General features: G+C 36.5%; 2 protein-coding genes across 6 annotated transcripts; one reads left to right on the forward strand and one right to left on the reverse strand.

The window, feature by feature from the left end:
• The first annotated feature begins 1912 nt into the window (after positions 1–1912).
• Positions 1913–13000, forward strand: LOC126810499 (rhodopsin, G0-coupled). Of its 5 annotated transcripts, none has more exons than XM_050535603.2 (6): positions 1913–2494; positions 5477–5770; positions 6948–7064; positions 7685–7920; positions 11184–11416; positions 12404–13000. In XM_050535603.2, exons 2-6 carry the CDS (start codon positions 5503–5505, stop codon positions 12489–12491), a joined length of 942 nt encoding a protein of 313 aa, XP_050391560.1. In that variant the 5' UTR covers positions 1913–2494; positions 5477–5502; the 3' UTR covers positions 12492–13000. The 5 variants fall into 5 exon arrangements, with proteins under 5 accessions (XP_050391560.1, XP_050391561.1, XP_050391557.1 ...); XM_050535604.2 differs by having other exon boundaries at positions 1913–2281; XM_050535600.2 differs by having other exon boundaries at positions 1913–2127.
• Positions 13001–15252: 2252 nt separating this feature from the next.
• LOC126810496 (uncharacterized) lies at positions 15253–24158 on the reverse strand. Its single transcript, XM_050535593.2, has 3 exons — positions 23749–24158; positions 19547–19754; positions 15253–16470 (listed from the first exon to the last, which is right to left on the reverse strand). Exons 1-3 carry the CDS (start codon positions 24088–24090, stop codon positions 15761–15763), a joined length of 1260 nt encoding a protein of 419 aa, XP_050391550.1. The 5' UTR covers positions 24091–24158; the 3' UTR covers positions 15253–15760.
• Between the last annotated feature and the right edge of the window lie 3085 nt (positions 24159–27243).

The following is a 27243-nucleotide window of genomic DNA, read 5'->3' on the forward strand; positions in this document are numbered from 1 at the left end:
GTGCATTGTTGGATCCCACGTCTGCCCCCCCCCCCCCCGTCCTGTATGCCTGTACAGTTTTCTACAAGAGATGATACTATGATCTAGTTAGATCTCTGTCACTGAGTTAAAACTACGATTGGGAAAGGCCGTTTCATTTCACAGAAGTCATTCATCTCACCAAACCATGCTTAGCCATGATCAATTCTCTTCCGGTATTGTGTTTTCCCACTTAGGCATTGCCAACCATAACCGGGGCTTAACAAAGACATTATGATGTGAATACGTACATGTGTTGCAATCCGTTGATTCCAGCGATAATTTGAAACTGTGCACCAACTGGTCAAACTTGAGCATTTTATGGATATTGAGAAAATAATTGGTTATTTGCCGGTTTTCCCACAGAAATTAAACTAAAACAGTATAGTATATTATATATGCCATCTCTGTGCTGGTAGAATGATATTTTTATATGTTAAAGTCGAGTTTAAAAAGTATATCTCCTTTGAATTTGACTCGTGCATTCCAGTTTAATTACTAAATTTCATTGAAACAATTTATCAGTAAGAGTTGTTAAAAAAAAAATTAACTGTACGTCATTATGGGATTAAGGTTTCAAACTATTTGGCGTTGACCAGTTGGATTGGCATTTACGTGTGAATATCGCTGTAACCTTGACGCTGACCCTGAAGAGTGGCAAATAAAATAGAACCAAGTACGAACAATACAAAACCATTACACAAAATAAAAAATCCTTAAAAACGGTATCGGTAAAATAGTGACGGTAATTTATCATTTATTTTACATAGTACATTTTCTATCACTTTCATTCGCACTAAAGATCACTTATTTTGACCAGCCTGAACATTTTTTATGCTATTCAGTAGAATTCTAATGCAGGCTGATTTCCTGATTGAATAGTGATAAATAAAAATAAAAAACAAGTACGAACAATTCAAACTATTAGACAAAATTAAAAATCATAAAAAAACGGTATCGGCAATATAGTGTAGTTAGCAAATGGACTGTTCACCATGTACAACATACAGTGGTCACAGGTGTCCGGAAGAGTAAGCTTATCCTGACTGGTGCCACACCAGCCATAGCTGCATCCAAAGAATTAGAGGAAATCTCAGTAAAATAGTATAGTAGCAAATGGATGATGAACAGTGATACCAGGTATCTTAGACATAATCAAGAAAATAGCATAAGCGTCAATTAAATATATCTAGAATAATAGCCGAAATAGACGTGCTATATTTACTAATCAGGTAAATATGACGGCCATAACACTTTTTAAAGGTTTTTCTGAGTTTAGTGGACAAGTATCCCTAGTTGAAGCTTAGATGACAAATGTCTCGATCTACTTTAAAAACATCAGAGTAAAAGGAACAAGCTCTTGCGTATTGAACTGAGACACATACACTCCGTAACCTGGTGATAGTGGAATGGTACTACTAATAAATGATAAGTTTACAATCGGAAAGTCAAAGTCATCATGTTTATCATATACTTTGACACTAAATTTATGGCAATTGTCAAAATTGAGATGCAGATCCAAGTAGGAAGCGTACTTGTCACTGTCAGTGGTGCTTTTAATTCCAAGCTCATGTAACAATATGGTCTTTGCGACCATATTATTATTGTACCTTTAACTAATTATTAGGTTCACACTTTCTATCGAGTCACATCTCACGTACTGTAACAAAGGGTGAAGTTTTTGCTGTCCTTTTGACCTAACCGCTGTTTCTAACATCGATATGAATATTGTTAAGATAAGCTACTGCCATATTGAAATGGTCATGTCGGAGAACCCGCCGACCTTTAATTTATTTATTTATTAGTATTCAGCTGTCATCATAATTATTTTTATTCAATATCAATACTATGTAACTTCATACCTCACCTATAAATTGGTTTAGGTTTCTGATGAAGTCAGTCAGTTAGTTGAGTTGAATAGCTCAACACAGAACCATGGAGGCATACGTGAATTAAGACGATGGCCGTAAAGATTACAATATTATAATATGTATTGGATGTTATACATGTAGTGTAGTTTAATGTTTGTTACCGTCTTGCTGAATTAAAGAAGTCCAATCCACAGTTATTAGATGATCTGATTATGTTACAACTCTCAAATGAAATTGAGTTATGTGTTTATATATATAAAAAAGCAGTGATAATTTGGTAAAATTACCATTGTCAAAATATCCATCAAATACTATCTTGTTTATGACGTATGTTTGGTAGACCAAATAAGGTAATGGATGTTCTCCATATTTGCGAAGGAAATTAACTCAAGGTCAGTCTATGACGTAAAAGAATTGGGGCGTTATAAAAGAGGGTGTTGAGCGAAATTTAGGAGAGCTAACCCAGCTCCGAGCAGTCATCAAAACTATATACAAGTTATTGAGAACGAGGAACATTGATGCAAAACAGTTTTAATAATAAGTTGTAGGAACGAACTAACCTGTAGTTATATTTACGATCACAAAGGAAACAACAAAGAATTCCGGTATTACTACACTCACCAGGATATATGAATTCTAAATAATCACTAAATTTAAGATTATTCAGTGAAAGAACATCATCGAAATACCGATAAGTGAAATTAAAACGTCTGACTAATCGTGTATTTGCTTGTACGAACGCCTGTATATAATCGGCTTTGTAAGAATACAGAAACAAATCAGCAATAGTTATAAAAATTCGGTCTTTTGTTAGGAATGGGAATTAACCAATATCTGATGATTTCTCTGCGTGAACCAAAGGTGCCATTGTGAGCTAGTCGTCTTAAATGATAACTTACGGCCCATGCTCTTTCTATACTTGAGATTTACTAGAACAGCGGCTTCTGCCACCTGCCCGGCTCTCTAGACTAACAGTTTGGAACATAAACGAAATTAAAAACGATAATACAGAAATATTAAAAAATAAGCTGATTATGACCAGTCTATTAGTTTCTTTCATGCGAACATTTTACATGCGTGACGTGAAACAAGATTAAACTGATTGGCATAGATAAACTAGTCGTTAGTTTCCGTCTGCTGCAGAAGTAAAAGTCACTGACTGACTGGTTCCGGGTTCGATCCCTGTATTAAGCCCGGCCCATACCGCCACGACTTGCCCAGACTTACCCAACGTTGGCAACGTATTGTCTCAGATAATCAGTGTAGTGTGGACAGTCCCACGGCCACGATTCAATCGATTTTCGTCGCGTCGTGGCCCGTCGTCCCGATTGAACATGTACAATCGTAGTCAGATGCAGTTGGTTGCAGTCGTAACTTATCGTGTTTGTGTTGACACTCACACGACACGATCAATTGTCTTACTGATGTTTAGCCAATCAGAGAGTAGCATTTAGTCATGTGACTGTGCAGGTCATGTGCTCCATGATTAACTGATGGAAAATTCAAGATGGCAGATTTTTGGACAGAAGAGAGAGAGGATGGGTTGGTTTACATGTGGCAGGCACGCCCATGTCTCTACAACCCAGCATTGAAGTCCTGAGCCGACAGGACTCAGCGTCTTGGGTAGTTGTAAAAAAAAATCGGGTCGCGCCTTTACTTCACTTGCCTACGACGGTACCAGTCTACACAGGACCGACTCTCATAGATTATGCGTCGTGAGTTACGCCACTTCCCTCTAGCGAGTGATTCCAAAAGTAAACCGGGAAAACAAGGAGCACATGACCTACACAGTGACATGATCGTGTCGTGTGAGTGTCCACACAGACACGATGGGTTACGACTGCATCCAACTGCATCCGACAACGACTGAACAGGCTCAGTCGGGCCGACAGGCCATGACACGACGGAAATCGATTGAATCGTGGTCGTGGGACTGTCCACATTGCACTGATTATCTGAGACAAGACGTTGCGTTGGGTAGACTCTGGGCAAGTCGTGGCGGTGTGGGCCGGATTTTACTTGACGAAAACCAATCCATTCATCCCTAACAATTTCCGCAAAACTGATAGATTAACAACCAACCAACTGAATAGAAAAACAAGGAAAATCCTAGAAGCGATTAACATTAGGCGCTATTCACCCAAACTAAACAGGGACGCGGGGCTTCATATTTCAAGGGCATACGATCAGGTCATCAAAATGAACAATTCAACTTAAGTTACAACCCATTAATCACAAACTTTAACTGTTTAGTTAGTCTGAGAGAATTGGCAGTGTGTACTTGCTTTCTTACTATTAGTATGTATGTATTAGTAAGTTAAATGGTCCCCCCGCTATTAACTTCATTTGTCATTTCTTTTTGAGCGTTCACATACTATTAGTATGTATGTAATAGTAAGTTAAATGGCCCCCCCCCCCCTTTATCACCCCATTTATTACAATATGTTTCCAACCTATGGCTTTTTTCTGGACTGTTTAACTTATGAGGCTATTAACTTCATTTGTCATTTCTTTTTTGAGCTTTCACACTCTTAATTTTTTCATTGTCATAACCACTTGCTCATCTACCATACATATTATCACCCATCTTGCTTATTTAGCCTTCTGTTAATGGACTATGCAATGCCTACATTAATTTATTATAAGTGTTAACCATATCTTAGTAAATGGTTTCATCCCTATTACCTCATTGAAACAACATAACAGCATCCAACGGCTCCCTTTGATGGTCTTCATAATTAGCTAAATGTTTTCCATTGTTGTTGATTGTCTAATTAACTACCCTACTTATCTTATGTCTAATTTGTTTAATCCTTTATCTTTATTGTTATTGTTATTTTATCTTATTATATGGTTTCACCATGTCCACTCTTATATATTCATCTGAAGTTTATGAAATGTCATTGTGCTTGATAACGATAAGAGGATACTTGTCGAAACGTCGTGCTTTTAGAATAAACCAGTGATTGTTTCCCATAAAAATTGTGTTCTATAAATGTGTTTTCCAATCGCTAAATGCCACTTAAAGATTATGATAGATTTTAATGTGACGCCTTAATAACTTGCTTGTGCTTCGTCTTATGCATAGAACTGTTGATTGGTGGGGAATATTTATTTTTATAATTTATCTTTTTTCATTATAGACTGATTTGGTTTTTGTCATTTAATAATTAATGATCTCTATCACAACTACACATTGTTTTGTCATCCTTAGTATTAATGCCCCCGGGCATAAAGACAGAAGAAAATCCACCGAAATTTGTAATATAAAATAATAAGAGGATTCGTATTTTCATGAAATGGTATTGCAGGGAGAAATTAAAGCCAGTACAGAAAAATTGTATCTTAATCTTTTCATCCATTTACAACAGCAATATGAATAGACTTAAAAGTGAAGTGAAATGGGGTCTAACACCCCACTTTTCTGTACCGATTGGGCTAATGAATACGGGCTAGACTTAAAAGTACATAGGTGCGAGTAACGTTTAATTGACTGGGCAACGGGTATTGATAAAATAATCTAAAAACAGTCTATTGTTTGGCAAACATACTTTACTGTACAATATATCTGAAATACTTTCTTGTAGGTGTGATTGCTACAGTTGGTAACCTAATGGTGCTGACAATGTTTTGTAGAGAAAAACAACTTAGAAGGAAGCCACATAATCTTCTTTTGCTGAATCTGGCTATAGCTGATATAGGAATATCCGTGTTCGGTTATCCTATGACAACTGCTTCCAATTTCGCTAAAAGATATTTATTTGGAACCACGGGATGTATGATTCAAGGGTTTGCAACATTCACGTTAGCCCAAACTGATATGAATACCTTAGCCTGTTTGAGTGCCTACCGTTATATTAGTGTTTGCAAACCTCAATACAGTAAGTATAATTTGTAATGACTTGTTATGGAAGCGTTGGAAATTGTGTTCGTGTGTTACGAACTAGTTGTTGTTCTTAGCGTTTAACGTCCGCTTCCACCGAAGGTGATATCGCAGACAAGTTCATTTTAATGATCTTAGCGCACGCGCAGGGGTCTTTGCTGTGGGAGGAAACCGGAGTACCCGGAGTAAACCCACGAGGTTGAGAAGGCGCCCCTATCTCCAAGCCACATACGCTCACACCTGGGATCGAAACCACAGCCGCAAGCCAGAGGTGACCGGCCAACTAGAGGTCGAAGCGTGACACTCTAGACCACTAGGCCATCCCAACCCCCGTTACGAACTAGTAAGCAGCTGTGGTTTATAGCTGTGAGCTGGAGATACAATCAGTCCAGCTGATGTATGTAAATGGTCAAGTTAGATAATCCACCGATCCCACACAATTGTTCTGTAGCCTGCCATAATTATGATTATAGTGAGATAATCTATCAATGTCAGCTGATTTCATTATGTAGCATTTATAGGAGTTCTTTCATTCAATATCATTTATGCATGTACAATTATAGATTGTAATAAATGAATTAGTAAAAAAAATTGGCTTAGGTATATGATATAAATGAGAGGGAAATGCAAGGCGGAACGAGGGTATGCCACAATGGGGACAGACGTGAATTTGAGCGATTGCTGTAATGACTACAACCTGTTATAATATGTTCCAGTGTGCTGTATTGGTTATTAGAAATTAGAATTATAGATGTAATGACTTTTAATGTTTGTTCCTGCATTGTTGAAATAAAGAAGTCAAATCCACAGTCATAGTTATCATTAGATTCTTTGATACTACGTTACATATTTACTGTGGCTACTACATTGTAATAATTAAGCCCCAACATATCCGATTTAGTAGACTTTTGGTAAAGTGATATGCAAGTACCCTAAATTCCAAAACAGTTAAATCCAACTTTCTGCATATTTATTCCAGGTCATAGGGGGCCTGTCTCGTAGATTTACTGATCTAAAAACAAACATCAGTTTTCGTTTGACAATATATGACTTTATAGACCGTAGTTTATGTGTTATGTCATTTCTTTGTCAGAGAAGAAATGTCATAATATAGGCACAAGTTTAGCATTAATTTTCCTTTGTTTTTTTATATTTTAATTATATTTCCCTTTTAGTTTACAAGTTGGACATAAAGTTCACTAAATGGGTAATAGCCTTCATGTGGATATACTCTATAATTTGGACGGCTCCGCCATTATTTGGATGGAGTTCCTATACTTTTGAGCCTTTTGGTAAGACAATAATACATTATATGATTATATAATTCAGGGTCTTCATTAAGCCTGTATGGCTTCTTGACCTCCTACTTATTGATAATACTATAAATCATCAATCGTGCTTATTTTAAATCAATATTCATTATTGGTAAGTCATAAACAAAATCGAAACGACTTGATAATTTTCCGGAACGTTCATACCCATCTCATACATCTAAGCTGCCTGACTAATTGAAATAACTCCCCAATATCCTGCTATATAATGGGGCGATATGGCCTTTAGATTAATTGTGTAAATATTAGTAACATATCCCCCGTTAGGATACAGACAACAATAGATCTTTGTTTTATCTATAACCTTAATGCGGAAGAAAGTCAACTAGCAAGGTTCTGCACTTACTATTAAATTTAAGAATATTAATTTAGACAATTAAAAATAACAAAAGCTCTTGGGAGAACACTAAGATTTGTCGACAATTTGTTTTAATGCACATTAAGCTATCCATGCTATTTAATCTATAATTGTATTTGTCCCATATTATTAGAAATATATTTTCGGATGAAAATAAATAGGTTTTCTGGGTTGATTAGACAACTTAGTTAGTTTCATTCAGCGTATTGTATTATTTCAACAGGAACATCATGCAGCATAGATTGGGCAAATCGTAGTACAGCAGCTGTTGTGTATACCTGGTGTTTGGTTGTATTCTGTTACCTCCTCCACGTCTTCATTATGATATTTTGCTACACCAGTGTATGTACAAGGGCAAAGGAAATCCAGAATAGTCTTGAAATGTCCACGATTAAACCCATGGGTGGGGAGGATATAACTTGCTGTAAAAAATTAGAAGTTGAAAAACACGTTACCTGGGTAAGTTGTGGTGATCCATTTTATGTGATTTTTGGTCTAGAACTATCTATAACCAAGAGTGGGGAATATATACTATTCAAAAAAAGTAGGGGATATTTGATTTTGGGGGCATAATACTAAAATATGCAAATGACTACGAAAAAAGTCACTATAGAACCTAACAGAAGAAACATTTCCAGTTACATGTGACGCCCAAACGCACCAATAGCTACCGCATGGAATGCAGGTGATGCTTGGGATCATCATGGGGGTCCAACCCAAGATTTGCACGACTCTGACTTTGAATGTTACAGTCATTGTGGCATTGAATTCCAGGGTGGAAACATCAGTTTAATTGTTTTAGTGACCAGAAAACAAATTTTGATATGCGTCGGCTTACCCAAAATGAAAGGTTACGTGCCCTTGGCATGCTACAGATCGGCACAACACAGGCGGTTGTGGCGCGGACGATGAATGTTTTTCAGTCTGTCATAAGCAGGCTATGGTCCAGATACCGTGATACACAATCTGTACAGGACAGACCACGCTCAGGTCGACCAAGGGCGACAACTCAAGCCCAGGATCGATTTATCCGTACCTTGGCCTTGAGAAATCGTGTCATCACAGCAAATCAGATCAGCGCTCGTCTTCAAACAGACACTGGTGTGAGAGTGAGTGGCCAGACGATTCGGAATCGACTGCATAGGGGTCACCTTCGCGCCCGACGCCCTCGCGTGATCCCTTGTTTGAGAGATCATCACATTCAGGCAAGACGTCGTTGGTGTAGGGATCGTCAACACTGGGATAATCGACGCTGGAGCAATGTGATGTTTTCAGATGAGTCAAGGTTCACTGTTGATTTTTTGGACAGACGTAGGAGGGTGTGGCGTCGTCGAAACGAGCGCTTCCAAGACGTTAACGTCATCAGACATGTTCGATTTGGGGGTGGTTCTGTTATGGTGTGGGGAGGCATCACTGTTGCTGGAAGAACGGCTTTACATGTTGTTGCAGGGCGTGTTACAGGCCAGTACTACCGGGACAACATCTTGGCAGTCCATGTTGTGCCGTTCGCACGACGTCATGGCCGCCGTTTCATCTTCCAGGATGACAACGCAAGATGTCACAGGGCCAGGATCGTTACAGGTTACCTCCAACAACAGAACATCACCACATTACCTTGGCCAGCACTGAGTCCCGACCTCTTCCCCATCGAGCATGTCTGGGACATGCTTGGACAGAGGTTACGTCAACGTCAACAACGTCCTGCCAATGTCCAAGAACTTGCTGCTGCGTTGCAACAGGAATGGGACAATCTGGACCAAAATGACCTTAGACGTCTCATTAGGAGTATGCCACGTCGGATCAATGCTTGTTTGGCAAACAGAGGAGGATTTACCCGTTACTGACTTGGTTGTGATGCTGTGGTAACTTTGCTGTTTGACCCCGGGTATCATTTTACCCTTATAATGGAATAAATCGATGAATGTGAACTTCATTTCATTTTGTCATTTGTTTCTTCGTCAGTTTCATTAGGTGACTTTAATAACACTTAAAAATCAAATATCCCCTACTTTTTTTGAATAGTATATAACTTACTGTAAAAACATAGAAGTTGGAAAACACTCTACATGGGTAAGTTGCCGAGATCCATTCTATGTGATTTTGGTAGAGATGTCCTACTGTGCCTTAATGGCGCTCGATTTTATTTATAAAAAGCAGTTCAAAAGTTTGAATAGGACAACAAAGTGTCTTCGGATAAAACTATTCGACCGGGCTCATCTGTGACAAAGACAGCGTTGAATTTGTGTTGATATTCGGACTTAATTTTGACAATAGTTTATATACTGCATTGGAGGATTTTGCTCACAGCGTTAAAATATGTTATACGCCCACATTTTCATGTGGACGTATATTGTCGTCGCCCCTGTCCGTCCGTCGGTCCGTCTGCCCTGAAACTCTACAGGTCACAATTCTTATCCGATTTTGACGAAACTTGAAATATAGGTTTATCTCCAAAAGATCTCGGCTGCTTTCGATATTGGCATGTATGGGATCGAAACTTCATGGATTATGGCCCCTGTTTGTACGAAAAATCACGTTTTTAGCTTGTGGACCCTATAGAGGTCACAATTTTTATCCGATTTTGTTGAAACTTGAGGTGTAGGTTTATTACCTAAAGATCTCGGTTCCTTTCGATATTCGCGCATATCGGACCGTAACTTCCTGAATTATGGCCCCTGATTGTACGAAAAATCGCGTTTTTAGCTTGTGGACCCTATAGGGGTCATAATTTTTATCCGATTTAAAAAAAAACGTATTATTATATCACCGTTACACCTAAGGACGATTGAGTTCGACAGACAAAATTGCCGCCGTTCGTTCTCAAATAGCGTAAAAATATGGTATATCAAGGTTGTGGACCCTATAGAGGTCACAATTTTTATCCGAATTTGGTGAAACTTGAAATTGAAGTTTATAACCCAAAGATCTCGGTTCCTGTCGATATTCGCCCATATCGGATTGTAACTTCCTGAATTATGGCCCCTGATTGTACGAAATATCACATTTTTAGCTTGTGGACCCGATAGAGGTCATAATTTTTACCGATTTAAAAAAAACGTATTATTATATGACCGTTACACCCTTAGGACGGCTGAGTTCGAATTTCGTGAAAATCGTCTCAAAACTGACAGACAAAATGGCCACCCCTCGTTCTCAAATAGCGAAAAAATATGGTATATTATCAAGGTTGTGGACCCTATAGAGGTCACAATTTTTATCCGATTTTCTTGAAACTTGAAATGTAAGTTTATAACCCAAAGATCTCGGTTCCTTTCGATATTTGCGCATATCGAATTGTAATGTCCTGAATTATGGCCCTTGATTGTAGGAAAAATCACTTTCTTTTTAGCTTGTTCTCTATCCATCTCTCGAAAATGTGGGCGTATCCTGCCTGGCAGCCGCTGGTACCTGATATTATTTATAATCTATTGTCATGGTCATCTATTATTTAACGTATGTATATATGTATGACTAATGTTTAATTGTTTATATACATTATAAAATCTGATGACGCTTAAGAAAGAGCAGACAGCTAGCTTATAATTTGATGTATATCGGAATGAAGTAAAGTGGTTGATTTTTTAAACTGGACGTATATTAATATTTATTTATGTATTTATCAACCTTAAACATAGAAGTACTTGCACGTCATTTAATATACATGTTACCATTTTTTATAACATCCGCCTCCTGTCCAATTAATTGTTTTTACAATATTTCAGATATGTCTGCTAATGACAGGAACGTTTACCATTCTCTGGTCACCTTATACGTTTGTGTGTCTTTGGTCTGTCTATGATGCTAATCTACCAATATGGATCACCACCTGGCCAACCATGTTTGCTAAAGCTTCTTGTATGATTAATCCGATCATCTATTACCTGAGTAATCCATTATTCAGGAAATGTGCTGGAAGACTTTTAAGCTGCCAATTCCGTCACAGAGAAATCGTTAGGTAAAAGTATAATGTCTGTCTACTACATCGTTAACACTGTTCATCACGTGCATTTTGCATACCGATAGTTCATTGGCCAATCACGCTATTTTACCGAGATTTCGCCTAATAGTTTGGATGCAGCTGTGGCGGGTGTGGCGCCAGGCAGGGTAAGCTTACTCTTCCGGACACCTGTTACCACTGTTTGTCGTGTATTTTGTACACGGTGAGCAGTCCATTTGCTGATTACACTGTTTTGCCAGATTACACTATTTTGCCTATACCGTTTGTTTTTGGAACACAACCGGTGTAGGTTGTCATTGATAGTCCGTTGGCCAAACACGTTATTTGCCTAGTTCATTGGCCAATCACGCTATTTTACCGAGATTTCGCCTAATAGTTTGGATGCAGCTATGGCGGGTGTGGCGCCAGGCAGAGTAAGCTTACTCTTCCGGACACCTGTTACCACTGTTTGTCGTGTATTTTGTACACGGTGAACAGTCCATATGCTGATTACACTATTTTGCCTTATTACACTATTTTGCCTATACCGTTTTTTTTAGGACTTCGAATTTTGTCTAATGGTTTGGATTGTTCGTACTTGGTTTTATTTTATTTATACTAGGAACGAATCACGATATCAATATTGTGTAGCTGGATCTAAAAAAAGGGCATTTACTCATGTTATCTGGATTGCTTTAAAGAAAGTGCCTTTCAGAAGCTGGAATTTTTCATACTTGGAGTTTATCTGAATGGGTTTAGACAGTGGATTCGAAATAACCCTCATTATCTCCAACCAAATATGTCATATTTAAACAGTATTAATGTTAACCAGACAGAAATAGCATAGCATAATATGTATTTTAGACAAATCCTGATTTCTATTCGCTGCTATCGAGAATATCAAAAATTCACTTAGCCACTTTCCATATTCCACCGATAAGGCTAGTTTTTAGTTCACTGTTGAATTAATTATGTAAAACTTATTATGATTTGTTATATTTCCAGACCAAGATACAGGTATAGAGTTAATAAACAATCAAGTGGCGGCATGGTCAACCGTGAAACAAATCAAGTAGAAACTCATTTCTTATAAAATTGTTTCATATACATGTAGGGAACAAACAACAACAGACTGGGACCATTACCTTTCAAACTAACCATCCTAACTCATAAATCTTTACAGAGAGAGAGAGAGAGAGAGAGAGAACTAACATATGGTTCAATTGTATTTTAATAATTCGCTTATGCTTAGGGGTTTTAAGCAGCCGGGTGGGGGACTGGAGGAAACCCACTAAGTTGACCTGGTGATCCTACTCCACGTACCAGCGGGAAATCGAAACCACACCACTCTGCTGAATAACAGACCTTATAATCTAACGCGCACGCCCTAAACCATTCGGAAACACAAACCCCATCCCCCTCCCCCAAATCTTTAAAGAATAACTGGTGTATGTATATGGTCTTGGTGGATGGGGATGGTTTTTCAAATAAATTGAAGTATTCTATTCTTTCATTCTTAATTCATCCGTTAATGTCCCGATTTTATATCGCTACATAGACAATGTGAATGTACACTCAATCAATAAACTATATTTATGAAAACTGCAGTATTGTTTCATGCAATATATATCATGTATTTTAAATTTGTTATCCAAGGTTTTTAAATGAATAATGCTGGTAAACTTTTTTGTTGAAAATCTGGTCCAGTTCCTCGATTTGACCTGGATAGAAGTTGGTGATGTATATTTGTTTATAGCACTATAAAGAACTGGCAGTGAATCCAGCAACAACTTTTAAGCTGGGTTTACACTGTCGATATACTGTCAGTAAATCGTCGGGATTTTGAAGTTATCCAATTTTTCACTGAGAATTGAATAAACACTTTAAGGTGGAGTGCTAAGTTAAGCCAGTTTGTGACATTGAGGGAGTTGCACAGTTTCGACTGTTCGAGTTCGATAGCGAGATTACCAAACAACTGGCCGGTCTGAAACCAATTCTCCAATTCAGAGAAATGAAATGAAATGAAATACGGTTTAACGCCTTCCTGCTAATGAAGACGGGCATATACTATGAGAGAAATTTTGCCCGGACAGCGGGCACTACGGTCTACTCTTATATCGAATTCCAACTGTCAAGGGATCCTTTATGTGCACGCCGATGTGTACACGGGGCCTCGGTTTTTCGTCCGATCCGAATGTCTAAACAGCTGTCCTTGTCAGGCCCTCCGTCCTGCATCACTGACAAGGGAGAACCACGCCGGAAAATCGGGATGAACTTTCTCGGCCAATGCAGGGATCGAACACCCGACCTCCAGGCTAGCGAGCCAGTGTCTTACCTACTTATCCACCGTGACCCCCTCCAATTCAGAGGGAAATAACTTGCCCATTTCTAAATGCCAAGGAATAGAAATTTAGCTCTTCTAAACTTTTTATGCAAATTTATTGTGTCTGCACGCAAACTTAGTTAGTGGTTGTTAGTTTGAAAACAATACTTTACGTGGAATAGGTTCATCTGTTGAACGCTACCTGCGCATGCATAACTATGGACAAACACTTCGTGAAAGTGTAGCCTTTTCTGGATACAGAGATGTAATGACGGCTAAGCAGAAAGAATTAAAATCCCTTGGAAAGAGTAACTTACTTCATAGATCTGATGCCATAACAGATAAAGAGATAGAATCTCTGTCTCAGGCCAAACAGTTAGGATCAACTTTGCCACGGCCAATTTTAAATTCACTTTGGTTTTACACCACCATACATTTTGGTCTACATGATTCTGACAAGCACAAACAAATGCTATTGGGTGATACTGAACTGAAATTATATAGTAATGGGTTAACAGAGTTGACACCAAAAAGGTGGGTAAATACACACGTTATCCAGTAGAACTATACAAACTTTTTAAGAGTTTGGGGCCACACAAGTAACTTCTCAAATTCGTGTTCAACTGTACCTAATCCCAAATTTAATGAAAACCATGTCAAAGGCAGCTGGAATTTCAACAGATAAAAAACTTACCGATCCTCTCGAGAGCGATAGTCATTTTTCCCTCTTTTTAGTCGATTTTTCTCACCCAATCTCACCCATGGTCTTTTAGTTGTGTTGTTCCTCCTGCATTCCGATTTATTGCGTTACTGCTCCCCAATACTTAAAGTAGTTAAGTCTATAACTCAGTATCATCCAAAGTCTTCGACATTAAAAACACGAATTATTTATCAATTTAAATTAACACTGATGTTGTGATCTTAGTGGGAAAAGATGAGCTTCTGATATCCAATATTTAAGACAAAATAAACACTTTACCATTGGTATACGAATCGTGTACCATAATGCGTTTCAGCGCCATTTGTAACATAGGACTCGAAGAACGAGGCTAGACATATTCTACATATAATATCAAACGCAATCTGTTTCACAGAGGATAACGAAAGTCTATGGTATCATGCCATGATGTCGTCGTGTCGCCCTTCATAAGACGACAACCCGACATCACGACATTTTAACCCGACACCACGACAACCCGACATCACGATATTTTAACCAGACAATACGACATTTTCACCCAACACCACATTAAAAATGGACCGTGGCATTTCTTCGTCGAATTTCAACTGTGAAAGATTCTTTTATGTGCACGCAAATGTGAAATTCAATCTAATCAAATCTAACCCTAACTATGAAAATACGCTCGAAAATATTGCAACAAATAGGATTGTTTACACAGAAACGCAAAAGTCTTTTTTCTAATTTTTCAATTTTGTTAAACTATTGAAGTTATTAGTATTGTTATTATTTCGAGTTTTATTTACTGTTTCATAATTGCTAGTTAATGTAAACACAAGGATCCACTTCAGCTCATGGAAAGTCTACTTTTATTTCTAATCTACTACAGTTTGTATGAAAGTTGTATAAAGAATGAAAGTTGTACAATTTTTTGAAACGTAGAAAATATAATCATAAGACTTCAAATTCAATTAAAATGTTTAATACCTTAAAAAACTTATATACTGGTTTTTTTTTTGTCTTGTGAAATTAAGAAATTGTTTTTCAATTTCAATACTTGATAATTAAAAATGTTACCGATTAAACGTCGAAAATGAACAATAAGGTCAATTTCATGTTTAAAATGTTGATTTTGTACATGAAATATTGACATAAGATTGTAGAGACGACAATCATTTGAAACATTGTTTTCGTATAGAGAATATATAATTATGTTCAGACTGGAATGTAGAAACACAAATCATTAATGTGTCTCATTTGGCCTTCTGTAGGCATATACTGAACATTTAGCATTTGATAAATGATTAGACTGTTTGGTCCTATTGGAATACAATAAAACATATTTTATGTTTGTTCCCATTCAATTACTATTTGCAATGTAAATAAACCCCCTTTTAGTGCCAATTACCAATTCACGTCGCCTTTGCAGCAAGATAATGGAAGTTGGTTTGCCGACGTAAAATAGATTTCTTTTAACAAGTCCGTTGTTTCTAACAAGCTCAACTTTGTTGGTATCCGTCGATACCATATACCAAACTCCTCTATACTCATCCCAAATAGCCCCTTTTGGAGACTTTAGGGTGGTTCGATTTTGATCTAAATATCCGTTTTCTTCCAGGTGGTGCATTTGTTTCAATAAGGTATTTGGGGCGTCTTTTAACACAAATTCCGGTTCCCAGTTATGGTTGTATATTCTGATGGTGTTTGGATCAGTGCAGATCATAATAACCGCATTATCCGTAACATCTATGTCACTGCCGCAATTAGCATCCATCAAAATATGATTCTTTACAACGAAACCTTCATCACGAACTTCGAGTATCATCAAGGACTTTTTTTCTGGGACACCAACAATAATGTGACTTTGGTTGAGGGTTGCTATACCACCGAGTTTCCATGGAAATTTAAACTCAGAAAGAAGCAACCCTCGAGAATGAAATCGTCGAACATAGGTCGAATTCGTATAGGTTACCACAAAAGTTTCATCCTCCAGTGCCGCTATGTCTTGAATAGAACACTTCGTAATCCAGTTTTGACATCCGGATATCCTCAACTTTAATTTTGAATTACCTATAAAAAATTAAATAGGGTCATTAGTGGTAATTACCCCTTGTTTGTTTTTTTTAAACAATAGTTTCTGCAGAAGAAACGAGAGAGAGAGAGAGAGAGAGAGAGAGAGAGAGAGAGAGAGACCTTATGATAACATCCGACATTCGCCCTCCCACCCCATAAGAAACCAGTTTTAAATTAAATGTTAAGGACGTGAAATAACCGCTTTTTGGCAAATATAATAAATACTGTAATATAAACGTTCAAAATTGTACAAACAATTCTATGGTCAAAGTCAAGACTTCAAGACATATTTGATATGTATTTATAAACCTATAACGGTAAATCTCTTTGATCTTTGGGGTATATTCTTTGCCCAGAATAACTTGCGGTCTGAAAGTCGGGGACAGCTTTAAATATATACAGGGGAATTTGGGGTTAACTTCTGAAAGTTTTTCTTTAAAACTGTAACGGGTTATTCTTCTAGGGTTGGGGGTTTTCCATAAGAAAACATGATATAAGGGGTTTTCCATAAGAAAACATGATATAAGGTTTTTTTTTCTTACTGGAATTCTGGGATATTCTTATTTTACGTACATGTAAACATAGACGATAAACATGGAGGATAAAGTCCTCGATTTCGGTTATGCTGGGAAAGAAAGACTTTAGAAAAAACCCTCGACAAAAAAAACTCGGAGTCCCGGCCTCGGTTTTTCTTTTTCTCGGGTTATTTTCTTCAGTCTTTCTTTCCCCCAACATAACCTCAGTCTCGTGCTTTATCCTACGAAGAATATGCTTAAACGTTTTAAAGCTCTTGACACTACCATGGAAACACATATCGATTGCCTTTGAAGTTTTAAAAGTACAGTTGTCGATCGAAGGTTCTATATTTAATTCATCAAACTGCAGTATTGCTAATTTTGCACGAAGCTTGATTTCTCTACTGTTCTTGTACAGTTTTTTTCTACACTTTGCTACTAATTTATCTAGACTGCGTGCGTTGTCTCCTTAAACACAACTATAACATTGACAACGTTTATTACCCCAAAGCGAAAGTAACGTATTGAAAATTGGAATAATTTATAATAGATAATCAATAAAGAATAATTACAAACGTCAGATTTGATTTAGTCATTGATTAATAATAACATTATTCTTTTTCTTAGATACAGGAAATTAACGACTCGTTTGAAGTGCCTTACAACATTTTTTCACGTGAATTTATCTCTTTTCTTCTTTAAATTCTGCTGGGTCTTTTATAATTGGATAAATAACCTATCTCTTTTGTGAAGAAGAACTATAAAGTCTTTTACCGGAATCTCCAAATAGGTCAAAGGGTCGTCAATGATAAAAGTTAATTTGCTTTGAGCAGGGCCCTTATTCACGAAAACTTAAACTAAGATACAATCGAAATTTTAAGAAATACTGCAATTCGATTGGCTGACCAATATGCAAATTGGATATATGCAAATTGATTTTACTGGTCAGCCAATCGAATTGCAGTATTTCTTAAATTTACCCGTGTCGTGTACAAGATAGCTAGATGGGCGTACTTGTTCTAAAATACCAAACATCACTTCTCATTTGTGGAGTTGCACAAATTTTATTGTACTTTTCTTTATCACTCGTGGTCATCTTTTTTAAGAAAAATCTAGGTGCCCACGTTTAAGATTGCGTTTTTGACCACGTTAATACTATCAGTTCTGTCAATAGTGTGTCCTAAATTGCTAGTTCTGTCATTTCGACCGTGACATCAAGAACTCAAGCTTTATTTTGATCAGAGTCTCCCAGATGATTTGTAAGAGTTCATTCTAGCACCTATCATTGTTATCAAATAGGCATTTCTTAAGAGTACCATCTCGTTTAATTAAACACTGTATGGAGTATGCCCGTCTTCATTAGCCCAGTTCGGAGCAGAACAATAGGACGTTAAACCCCATTTCATTTCATTTAATAATTTTCCATGCACTGTCATTAAATCTTCAATGATTTCACATTTGTAGCACACAGTCTCAGACAGACACTTAATGCGATCTACCAAGAAGACCCACACACACGGTAGTGGTGGGTGAATAGACAGACACATAATCCGATCGACCAAGAAGACCTATACATAAGGTAGTGATGGTTGAATAGACAGACACTTAATCCGATCTACCAAGAAGACCTATACATAAGGTAGTGGTGGGTGAATAGTCAGACACTTAATCCGATCTACCAAGAAGACCTATACATAAGGTAGTGGTGGGTGAATAGACAGACACTTAAACCGATCTACCAAGAAGACCTATACATAAGGTAGTGGTGGGTGAATAGACAGACACTTAAACCGATCTACCAAGAAGACCTATACATAAGTTAGTGGTGGGTGAATAGACAGACACTTAATCCGATCTACCAATACATAAGGTAGTGGTGGATGAATAGACAATCACTTAATCCGATCTACCATGAAGGCCTATACATAAGGTAGTGGTGGGTGAATAGACAGACACTTAATCCGATCTACCAAGAAGACCTATACATAAGGTAGTAGTGGGTAAATATTAAATTACGAACATTTTGAGCCATAAAACAGATTTTAAATAGCAAAAAATAAATGCATTTTCATTTCCTTTGACATACTTAAATTTATTGCATCAAAACGTTTTATTAAAGCTACATTATGGGAGATTCGATAACGAGTTGGCAGTTCTCGCTATAATAATTAAAAACTAGATAACGTAAAGGCAATTTGCTGAATATTTCATTCAAATTCATCCACTATGAACCGAGAACTAAGCGAATGAAATTTCTGCCTAGCCTCGGTTATCATTACTAAAGTCAGTACAATAAACAGCATAGTCTCGATTATCCATTTAATCGTTTAATCGAGAAGGAATGTTATGCAGTAAATCGGCTCACAATCCACTTAAGATCGCAGGCTAGCGATGTCATCTAGAGTTGATTATGGTCTGGATAAGTTAATTAATGTCTAATTAATAGAAATTAGATAACATTTCAGGCCTAAAGAAAGACCTGCAATAGACAGATTTAGCTCTTGCATAAGGTATGTTTAATATGGGAAAAATAAATATTATTTTACAATTAACCATACTTAGACGAGTTAGAACTGGTTTCCATGGTGACTTTGTCAATATATATTTGAGATTATTTTCATCCATGTGGGTAAAATAAAACTGATGTTGTCTAATTATTTCTATTTCTTCATCAATACCATTTTCTTCTGTTTTAGACACATCACCTTTAATCTCATCATAAGCGTTTTTAATTTCATTTAAGTCAGACTCTATTCGAGCTTTGTCCTGAAAATAAAAATTAAATATTACAGGCGAATATTACTCAATATTGATACAGAGAAATTTGCGTAGACGTACAAGGCTCTTATTTTCAATAAATATAGTAACGGTTTCTATAACGCCAATTTTTTCAAAGTACAAACCACTTTAACGGTGACGCGTCATTTTAACTTTAATATCCATCAACGCTAAAAGAAACCTGTTTAACTGAGCGGAAATTTATAGCGGTTTTGATGCTGAATTAACGTCCTAAACGATTTTTGATAACACCACCGATTTTATACACCCACATTTTCATGTGGACATGTGAACGAATTTGACGAAACTTAAAATAGAGGTTTATCTCCAAAGGTTCTCGGTTCTTTTCGATATTGGCATGTATCGGACCGAAATTTCATGGATTATGGCCCCTGATTGTACGAAAAATCACGTTTTTAGCTTGTGGACACTCCAGAGGTCACAATTGATTTAGATGGAACTTGAAATGTATGTTTATAACCCAAAGATCTCGGTTCCTTTCGATATTCGCGCATATCGGACCGCAACATCCTGGATTATTGCCTCTGACTGTACCAAAAATCGCAGTTTTAGCTTGTGGTCCCCTAGAGGTCACAATTTTTATCCGATTAAAAAAAAAGTTCAAATAATAATATATCACCGTTACACCATAATGATGATTGATTTCAAATTTCGTGAAAATCGGACCGAAACTACCGGACAAAATGGCCGCTCCATGTACGCAAATGTGTAATATCAAGGTTGTGGACCCTTTATAGGTCACAATTATTATTTTGATCCGATTTTGATGAAACCTTAAACATATGTTTATGTCCCAAATATTTCGATTACTTTCGATATTCGCGCATATCGGACCGTAAGTTCCTGAATTATGCCCCCTGATTGTACCCAAAAGAAACCGCTGTTTTAGCTTTTGCCCCCCCCCCCCCTTTAGAGGTCACAATTTTTTATCCGATTTTAAAATAAAAAAAAACGTTCAAATAATATATATCAACGTTACACCCTGATAATGATCGCATTCGAAGGCGTAATTAACCAGTCACTCTTCACAGCTGAAGGGAGTTTATTTCTAACACATATTTTATCATAGTTCTATACATTTATAAGAGATAAATTGTGACTAGTTTCGTTCATATTTTACTCTTCAGACTGATTCAACTCACGCTGCGTGGTTCTATTTATCTTAAAATGTTTCCATATATAGAAAAAATGGTGTTAATGTGTCTGCATTCCATGTATAGTTAATAAAATCTTAAACAATAACGCACCCCAATACTTACTAGATATTATCCATGCCTTTGAAAGAAACACACTTAGATATAATTTAAGAAATAGTGATCATATTTCCCCACCCTTCTGTAGAACATCATTATATAAAAATTCGTTCTTTCCGTCAACAATTCGAGACTGGAACTTATTGGATTCATCAACAAAGAAAATAGAAAATATCAAAACTTTCAAAATAAAATTGTCTGAGAGATTCGAGATAATAAAGGCTCCAAATTATTATGCGAGTGGTAATAGAAAGTTGTGTATTTTACACACAAAACTTCGTCATGGGTGCAGTTCCCTCAACTCAGATCTTTTTCGGATAAATTTAATTGAAAATCCTGAATGTTCTTGTGGCGCGTCATCCGAAAACGCAAAGCACTATCTTTTGGAATGTAATTTGTTTGATATTGAAAGAAATGAACTTTTCAATTCTATACGTAGCTTCACCACCATAACCTTAAATATACTTTAAAAAATAAACACAAAGTTATATGGATAACAATTACTATATTTCTATTAAAGCTACGTTTCAACAATGATTCTCTTGTCGTTTTCAAGCACAATACTGATACAGATAGAAGGAATGAGATATATATACTATGTACAATCACAACATTCAATGAAAACATAATTGGGAAAACAGTGACCCTTGTTCTTATAATGAAACCATATAGATTAACAAAAGCATTTAATTGTAATGTACACTAGGTAGAAACCACTTATTAATATAAGGTTATTGCCTTGATGTATTTTAATTACCATAACAATAGATAAAAGGCGAGGCCATTTTATTAACTCTAGTAATTATAATACTAACCGTGAAACTGTATGCTGATATTTATGTGTTTATAGGTTACAGAAAAAAATTAATGAATATCTTATTGTTTGTTTTTATAAATTATAAGTACTATAATAATTATGTGCTGCATATAATGTAACAATACATTAAACTAAACTGCTAAACTGAGTAAAAGATACTAAGAATTTATGTGAAAGTAAAGTCTATGTTAATTATTAATTTAGTCTGTTTTAATTAATTCATCATAGGCTCTGGGGATATATAAACCACTGTCTCTGTTAAGTTCTGGTTGATGTCTCTTTATTTGTACTCCCTCCATTAATTTTCTAGTTTTCTTTTGATTGATGTTGATATTAAGGGTATTTACAGCTGACCAGTTCACTCTGTGGCGGGGGTTGTTTTTCAGGTGTTCTGATACAGCTGATTCATTGGTGGTGCCTTTAGACTGGTGCTCTTTGAGACGGATATCTAATGGACGCTTACTTTCACCTATGTAAAATTTCTTGCAGGAGCAGGTAATCTGGTAAACACTTCCCTTTGGTTGCAGAGGTATTGTTGGTCGGCATTTACCATTTGCGCTGAGGATATCTTTTATTGTAGAACCAGTGTAGAAGCTGGTGTCTATTCCCGCTGGCTTAAGGAGCCTCCGGATTTGGTAGGATAGCTTGTTGTGGAATGGTATAGAGATGCGAATTTGTGAATCTTGTTTAGTCTTAGCTAGTTTAGGTTCATTGCTGGTAGCGGTGTTGATGACTTTCTTGACTAACTGTTCAGGATATTGGTTGAGGTTGCAGAATGTGTGTTTTATATGTTCTAGTTCTTTATTGAGGAGTTCAGGATTGCAGATTTTCTTGGCTCTGTGGGTGAGGGTTGAAATGATAGCTGCTTTGACTTTGATGGGATGGTTAGATTGATAATGTATGTATTGATCGGTGTGTGTGGGCTTCCGATATACACTTGTTTGGATGGTACCGCCATTTCTATTAAATATACTTCTTTGGGGTGATTCTAGTTTAAATACTGACATTAACATTTATATATTTAATCAAGTACAAAAATATATTAAATCAACTAAAAGGTTCAATTTATAAGTATGCGTAGTGTAGTTTCATTTTTGTTTTGTTTTTCTATTTGCACAACTGTAAAAATGTGTTGATTGTTGTTGTTGTTTATTTTTGTGTACGTAATACTACTACTTTGTGAGTTTCCCCTTCAAACTTTCGATTTCGATTTTTATTCGCAAGGGTGATTACTCATATTAAATTTCAAAAGAAGATACTAAATCCCCCAGTGAGATTCTTTGAGCATGTCGGAAAATTTACTTTCATAAACCAAATATCTAAGAATTTCTTTATAATGGGATTTTTAACTATCTATTATAACATCTATATCCTCCGTTTTTGTATGTTCTTTTCAATTGTTCTATCATAACTGTCAATTACAATGTATGTGGAGAGGGCATCGGTAAGTTTTCGTAACTTTTGTCCCAATCCTTTTGTACTTTATTTATGTTCTATAGTACAATAAACTATGTTTAAACAAACATGGTATACCGGATATCAAAAAATCGGCCCACTCAGCATTAGAAGATCAGCAACATAAAGCTCATGCTAATTCATGACAAGAAATCTCTTTTAAAGATTTGAACTCTTATTACGTGAAGATAGCCGACATTAAAAATTAAGATCGTGGCGCGTCCTTGTGCGTTTTGCTTTTTGAGTCTGAGACGGGTGATTTTATTGGTATGGACATTTCATTGGCACTGTTTTCACATCCTACAAGAACCGATTTTCTGTTTTTGGGCGTAGTCTAAAAAACCTTTGGTTTCTAGAACATAACTACATGAGCATGCCTTTCAATTTTTACTTTGGTTTTAGCCAAAGGGAAAAAATATGACAGAATCTAACTTACGTCAGCCCGAAAGGAAAGACCCGTTCCTCTCATTTGTTTTCTTAGTCGATCTACTCTTTCATGACACCTGCTGGCTATCTGGTTTAAGTTCCAAACATCATTAGAAATATCATATTCATCCACGTCCGTTTTATTGTCACCACAGACAGGTTGGTATTCTTGAACTAATTTTTCAACTTCTTGTTTCTCAATTTCAATTTCTTTCATGAGTTCTGACAGAGTATTTTCGATCTCAATGCTAAATCTGTCTACACGAATATCTACCGACAAGTAGCTCGTATCTTGAATTTGGGCATACGAAACAAATGGAAGAAGAAAAATCAAACACGTTTTCAAAGACATCTTTGAATTAAAACCATACCAAGTTGTTAACAGTCTAATGTTAAATAAAATTTGATTGAATCAGTGGTAGTTATCTTTGGAATAGCAATGAGATTAGTTGTTGTAATCCTATCTGACTCAATTAATTGTAAACTTAAGGCCTGTACACACCAAGATTTATTTGTCGTCGACAGGCCAGTTTCTCGCCACAGACTTTTCATCTCCGACGGTACATGTAAATATTGCTCAAGAATTCCCAATCACCTTCATCATGTTTATCTAAAATGGTTACACCTCTTTTAGTTAAGTCCAAAAATAAATTGTCGATTTCGACGTGGTGTATTATGTTACTTTGTTTTATGTGATAACAATTTGTCTTCATTTAAAAGCTCGTTAGCCTGAAGTTCGCTCCCGGTGTTGGCCGAGAAAGTTCATCGAGATTTTCCCTTGTCGGTGGTTCGGATACGGTGTCTAAATAGTCCGGTGGCTGAAGGGTGGGGGGGGGGCGAATCGCCACCAGAGCTGTGAATTTATGAGACCAAGTTTTTCTAGACCAGTTTTTTGCGTAGATTCTGAATATGTGTGGTGATCAGGCGTTTGAGGGGGCGTTTTCGAAATATGGGGGTTCCAATGTCTACAACTGGAGGGAAATGTGATTATGTTGACATTGATCATATGTTATATATTAATAAAACATACATTTATAGGACTATCCATCTCTAAATAAGTGTATATAATGCCCTTGGACAACTATTTTGATTTGTAGGGGGGTGGGGTGGGGGCTGCATGTGTGCATGTATGGGGAAGACTTACAAATATTATAAGCTCAAATAGATATTTTGTTTGCCGTGACATAAAAAAAAAATCCAAAATGAATCTCTGGGTTATATTTTACCAACTTAAAATCTCTAAATATTAAAGAGCATAAGGCTCTATTGTTTGGAACCTTAAAATAGATTAAATGATCTGAAAGCACAAATTAATGTAATAAAGTGACTTATATTTCAATTCTTAAAAGATTTATTATCAATTACGTTCGGTGTTGGGGGTCACGGTGGCTAAGTTGGTAAGACGCTGGCTTGCTAGCCTGGAGGTCGGGTGTTTAATCCCTGCATTGGCCGAGAAAGTTCATCCCAATTTTCCGGCGTGGTCCCCCTTGTCAGTGATGCAGAACGGATGGGACGGAAAACCGAGGTCCCATGTACACATTGGCGTGCACGTAAAAGATCCCTTGGCTGTTGGAATTCGATATAAGAGTAGGCTGTAGTGCCGCTGTCCGGGCAAAATTTCCATCATAGCACACTGTATGGTATATGCCCGTCTTCATTAACCCAGTTCAGAGCAGAACAGTAGGACGTTAAAACTCATTTCATTTACGTTCGGTGATATACGTGAACAGTTCCATTCTACGGCAGTCATTTATGCCTGCAAAGTCTATTCTACAACATTTTTAAAAATATTACTTTGTCTTTTGGGAATCAGCCATAATTACTTACATGTTTTCTTGTGGGATGTGTTTTTCTTTGTCCATTGCAAATGGCGTCCGAAACCATAGAGTACACGACTCGTGTACTGAATTTGAAATTTTCTTTTTGTCTTAATATTCGATATTGGGATCCCAAATGTTCACTCTACGGCAGTCATTTACGCCTGCCAAGTCCGTTCTACACGATTTTCAAAAATATTATTTTGTCGTTTGGGAATCAGCCATAATAACTTACAAGTTTTCTTGTGGGGTGTGTTTTTCTTTGTCCATTGCAAATGGCGTCCGAAACCATTTTGTCTTAATAATATTATTCGATATTGTGATCCCAATTTTCACGTTAAGATAACAACATCAACATTGATTGAAATCGGTCAATATTGAATTCTAATTCATGTTTTTAATTTCGAATATAATTTAAAATACTGAGTTTAGCTCCTTTAAGAACCCAGAAAGTGATTTTGTTTTTCGTGACATAAGAAATTCCAAAATGGATTTCTAAATTGTGTGGTCATGTTTATTGAAGGTAATTATGATGACATTTGATATCTACAGTTATCTTTTAGACTAATTACCCTTTTGATTAAATTAATCATGTTCGTGATACTTTCTGACCTCTTCCCAGCAACTTTCTGAAATTAATGAATTACTTTACTTTCGGAATTGCGATAGAGTTATGCCGAATACATCATTATAGTTTAAAATTGCTCACTGTGAGAGCCATGGAGTGTCTCGTGTTTCATGATTCCTTGAATAAACGAACAAGAGAGAGCTGATATTCCGATAATGACTTTTCGGGGTTTGCATTCAGGTACTCGTATTAAAGGGAACTTTCATTTGTTTCCAACAAGCTAATATATTACGAAGTTTGGGCTTTATTTGTACTAAGACTGTGGAGAAAAACTAAACTGTGGTCTTATATACAAGCTTTTCGGAAAGGGGGGCGTTACTCCGGAACTTCAGGTCGCGGAACTATGAATATCGGTCGAGTTCGTCATCTGACTGGCCATTAATGCTTCACAAAATAAAACTAAGTGATAAGTCATTTCACTAATGAAATTAATTGTAACGAAATTGAATTTTTAGATAATCTCGTTTAAATTAATGAATTGATATCAAACTTCTTGAAAAAGAGTTATCTATGCTAACGGTTATTAACATATAGATTGAAAAGTCAGGGGACTAACTACTGAAACAATAAGAGCGACTGGAGAAAAGAATATCTCCACATATATTACTTTCATATCGACACACATTCCTCAATATAGCAAGTTTTACAGCATAGTTAAGACAGTATGGCCGATCGTTTGATTGATAGGCGTTAACTCCACCTACATAATCTCAGCTGTCTTTTGTCTGCATCCGAATTTGTGTTTTACCTTTTTGGATTTTTATAACAATTGGACAAAATAAGTGAGAGGGTAAATTTTCATTCTTACTTGTATTTTGGGCATGCATTAAATCAATTGAATATAGGACATAATATTATAATACAATTATGATAAATCTATAGGTATACACCAGTGGCGTCGTGCCTATTGGGGAAATAAAAATAATTTTATTGATATTATTAAGACAGAAGACCTGTCCGTCTGTATTAGTCATCACACGGTCTCCAGGAATTGTATAATTTGTCATTATCTGTGTTTAGTTTATTGCACTTTAAAGGAGCTAAATCGCTAATATTGTGG

The sequence above is a fragment of the Patella vulgata genome, chromosome 2 (assembly GCF_932274485.2).
Source record: "Patella vulgata chromosome 2, xgPatVulg1.2, whole genome shotgun sequence".
Taxonomy (NCBI): Eukaryota; Metazoa; Mollusca; class Gastropoda; family Patellidae; genus Patella; species Patella vulgata.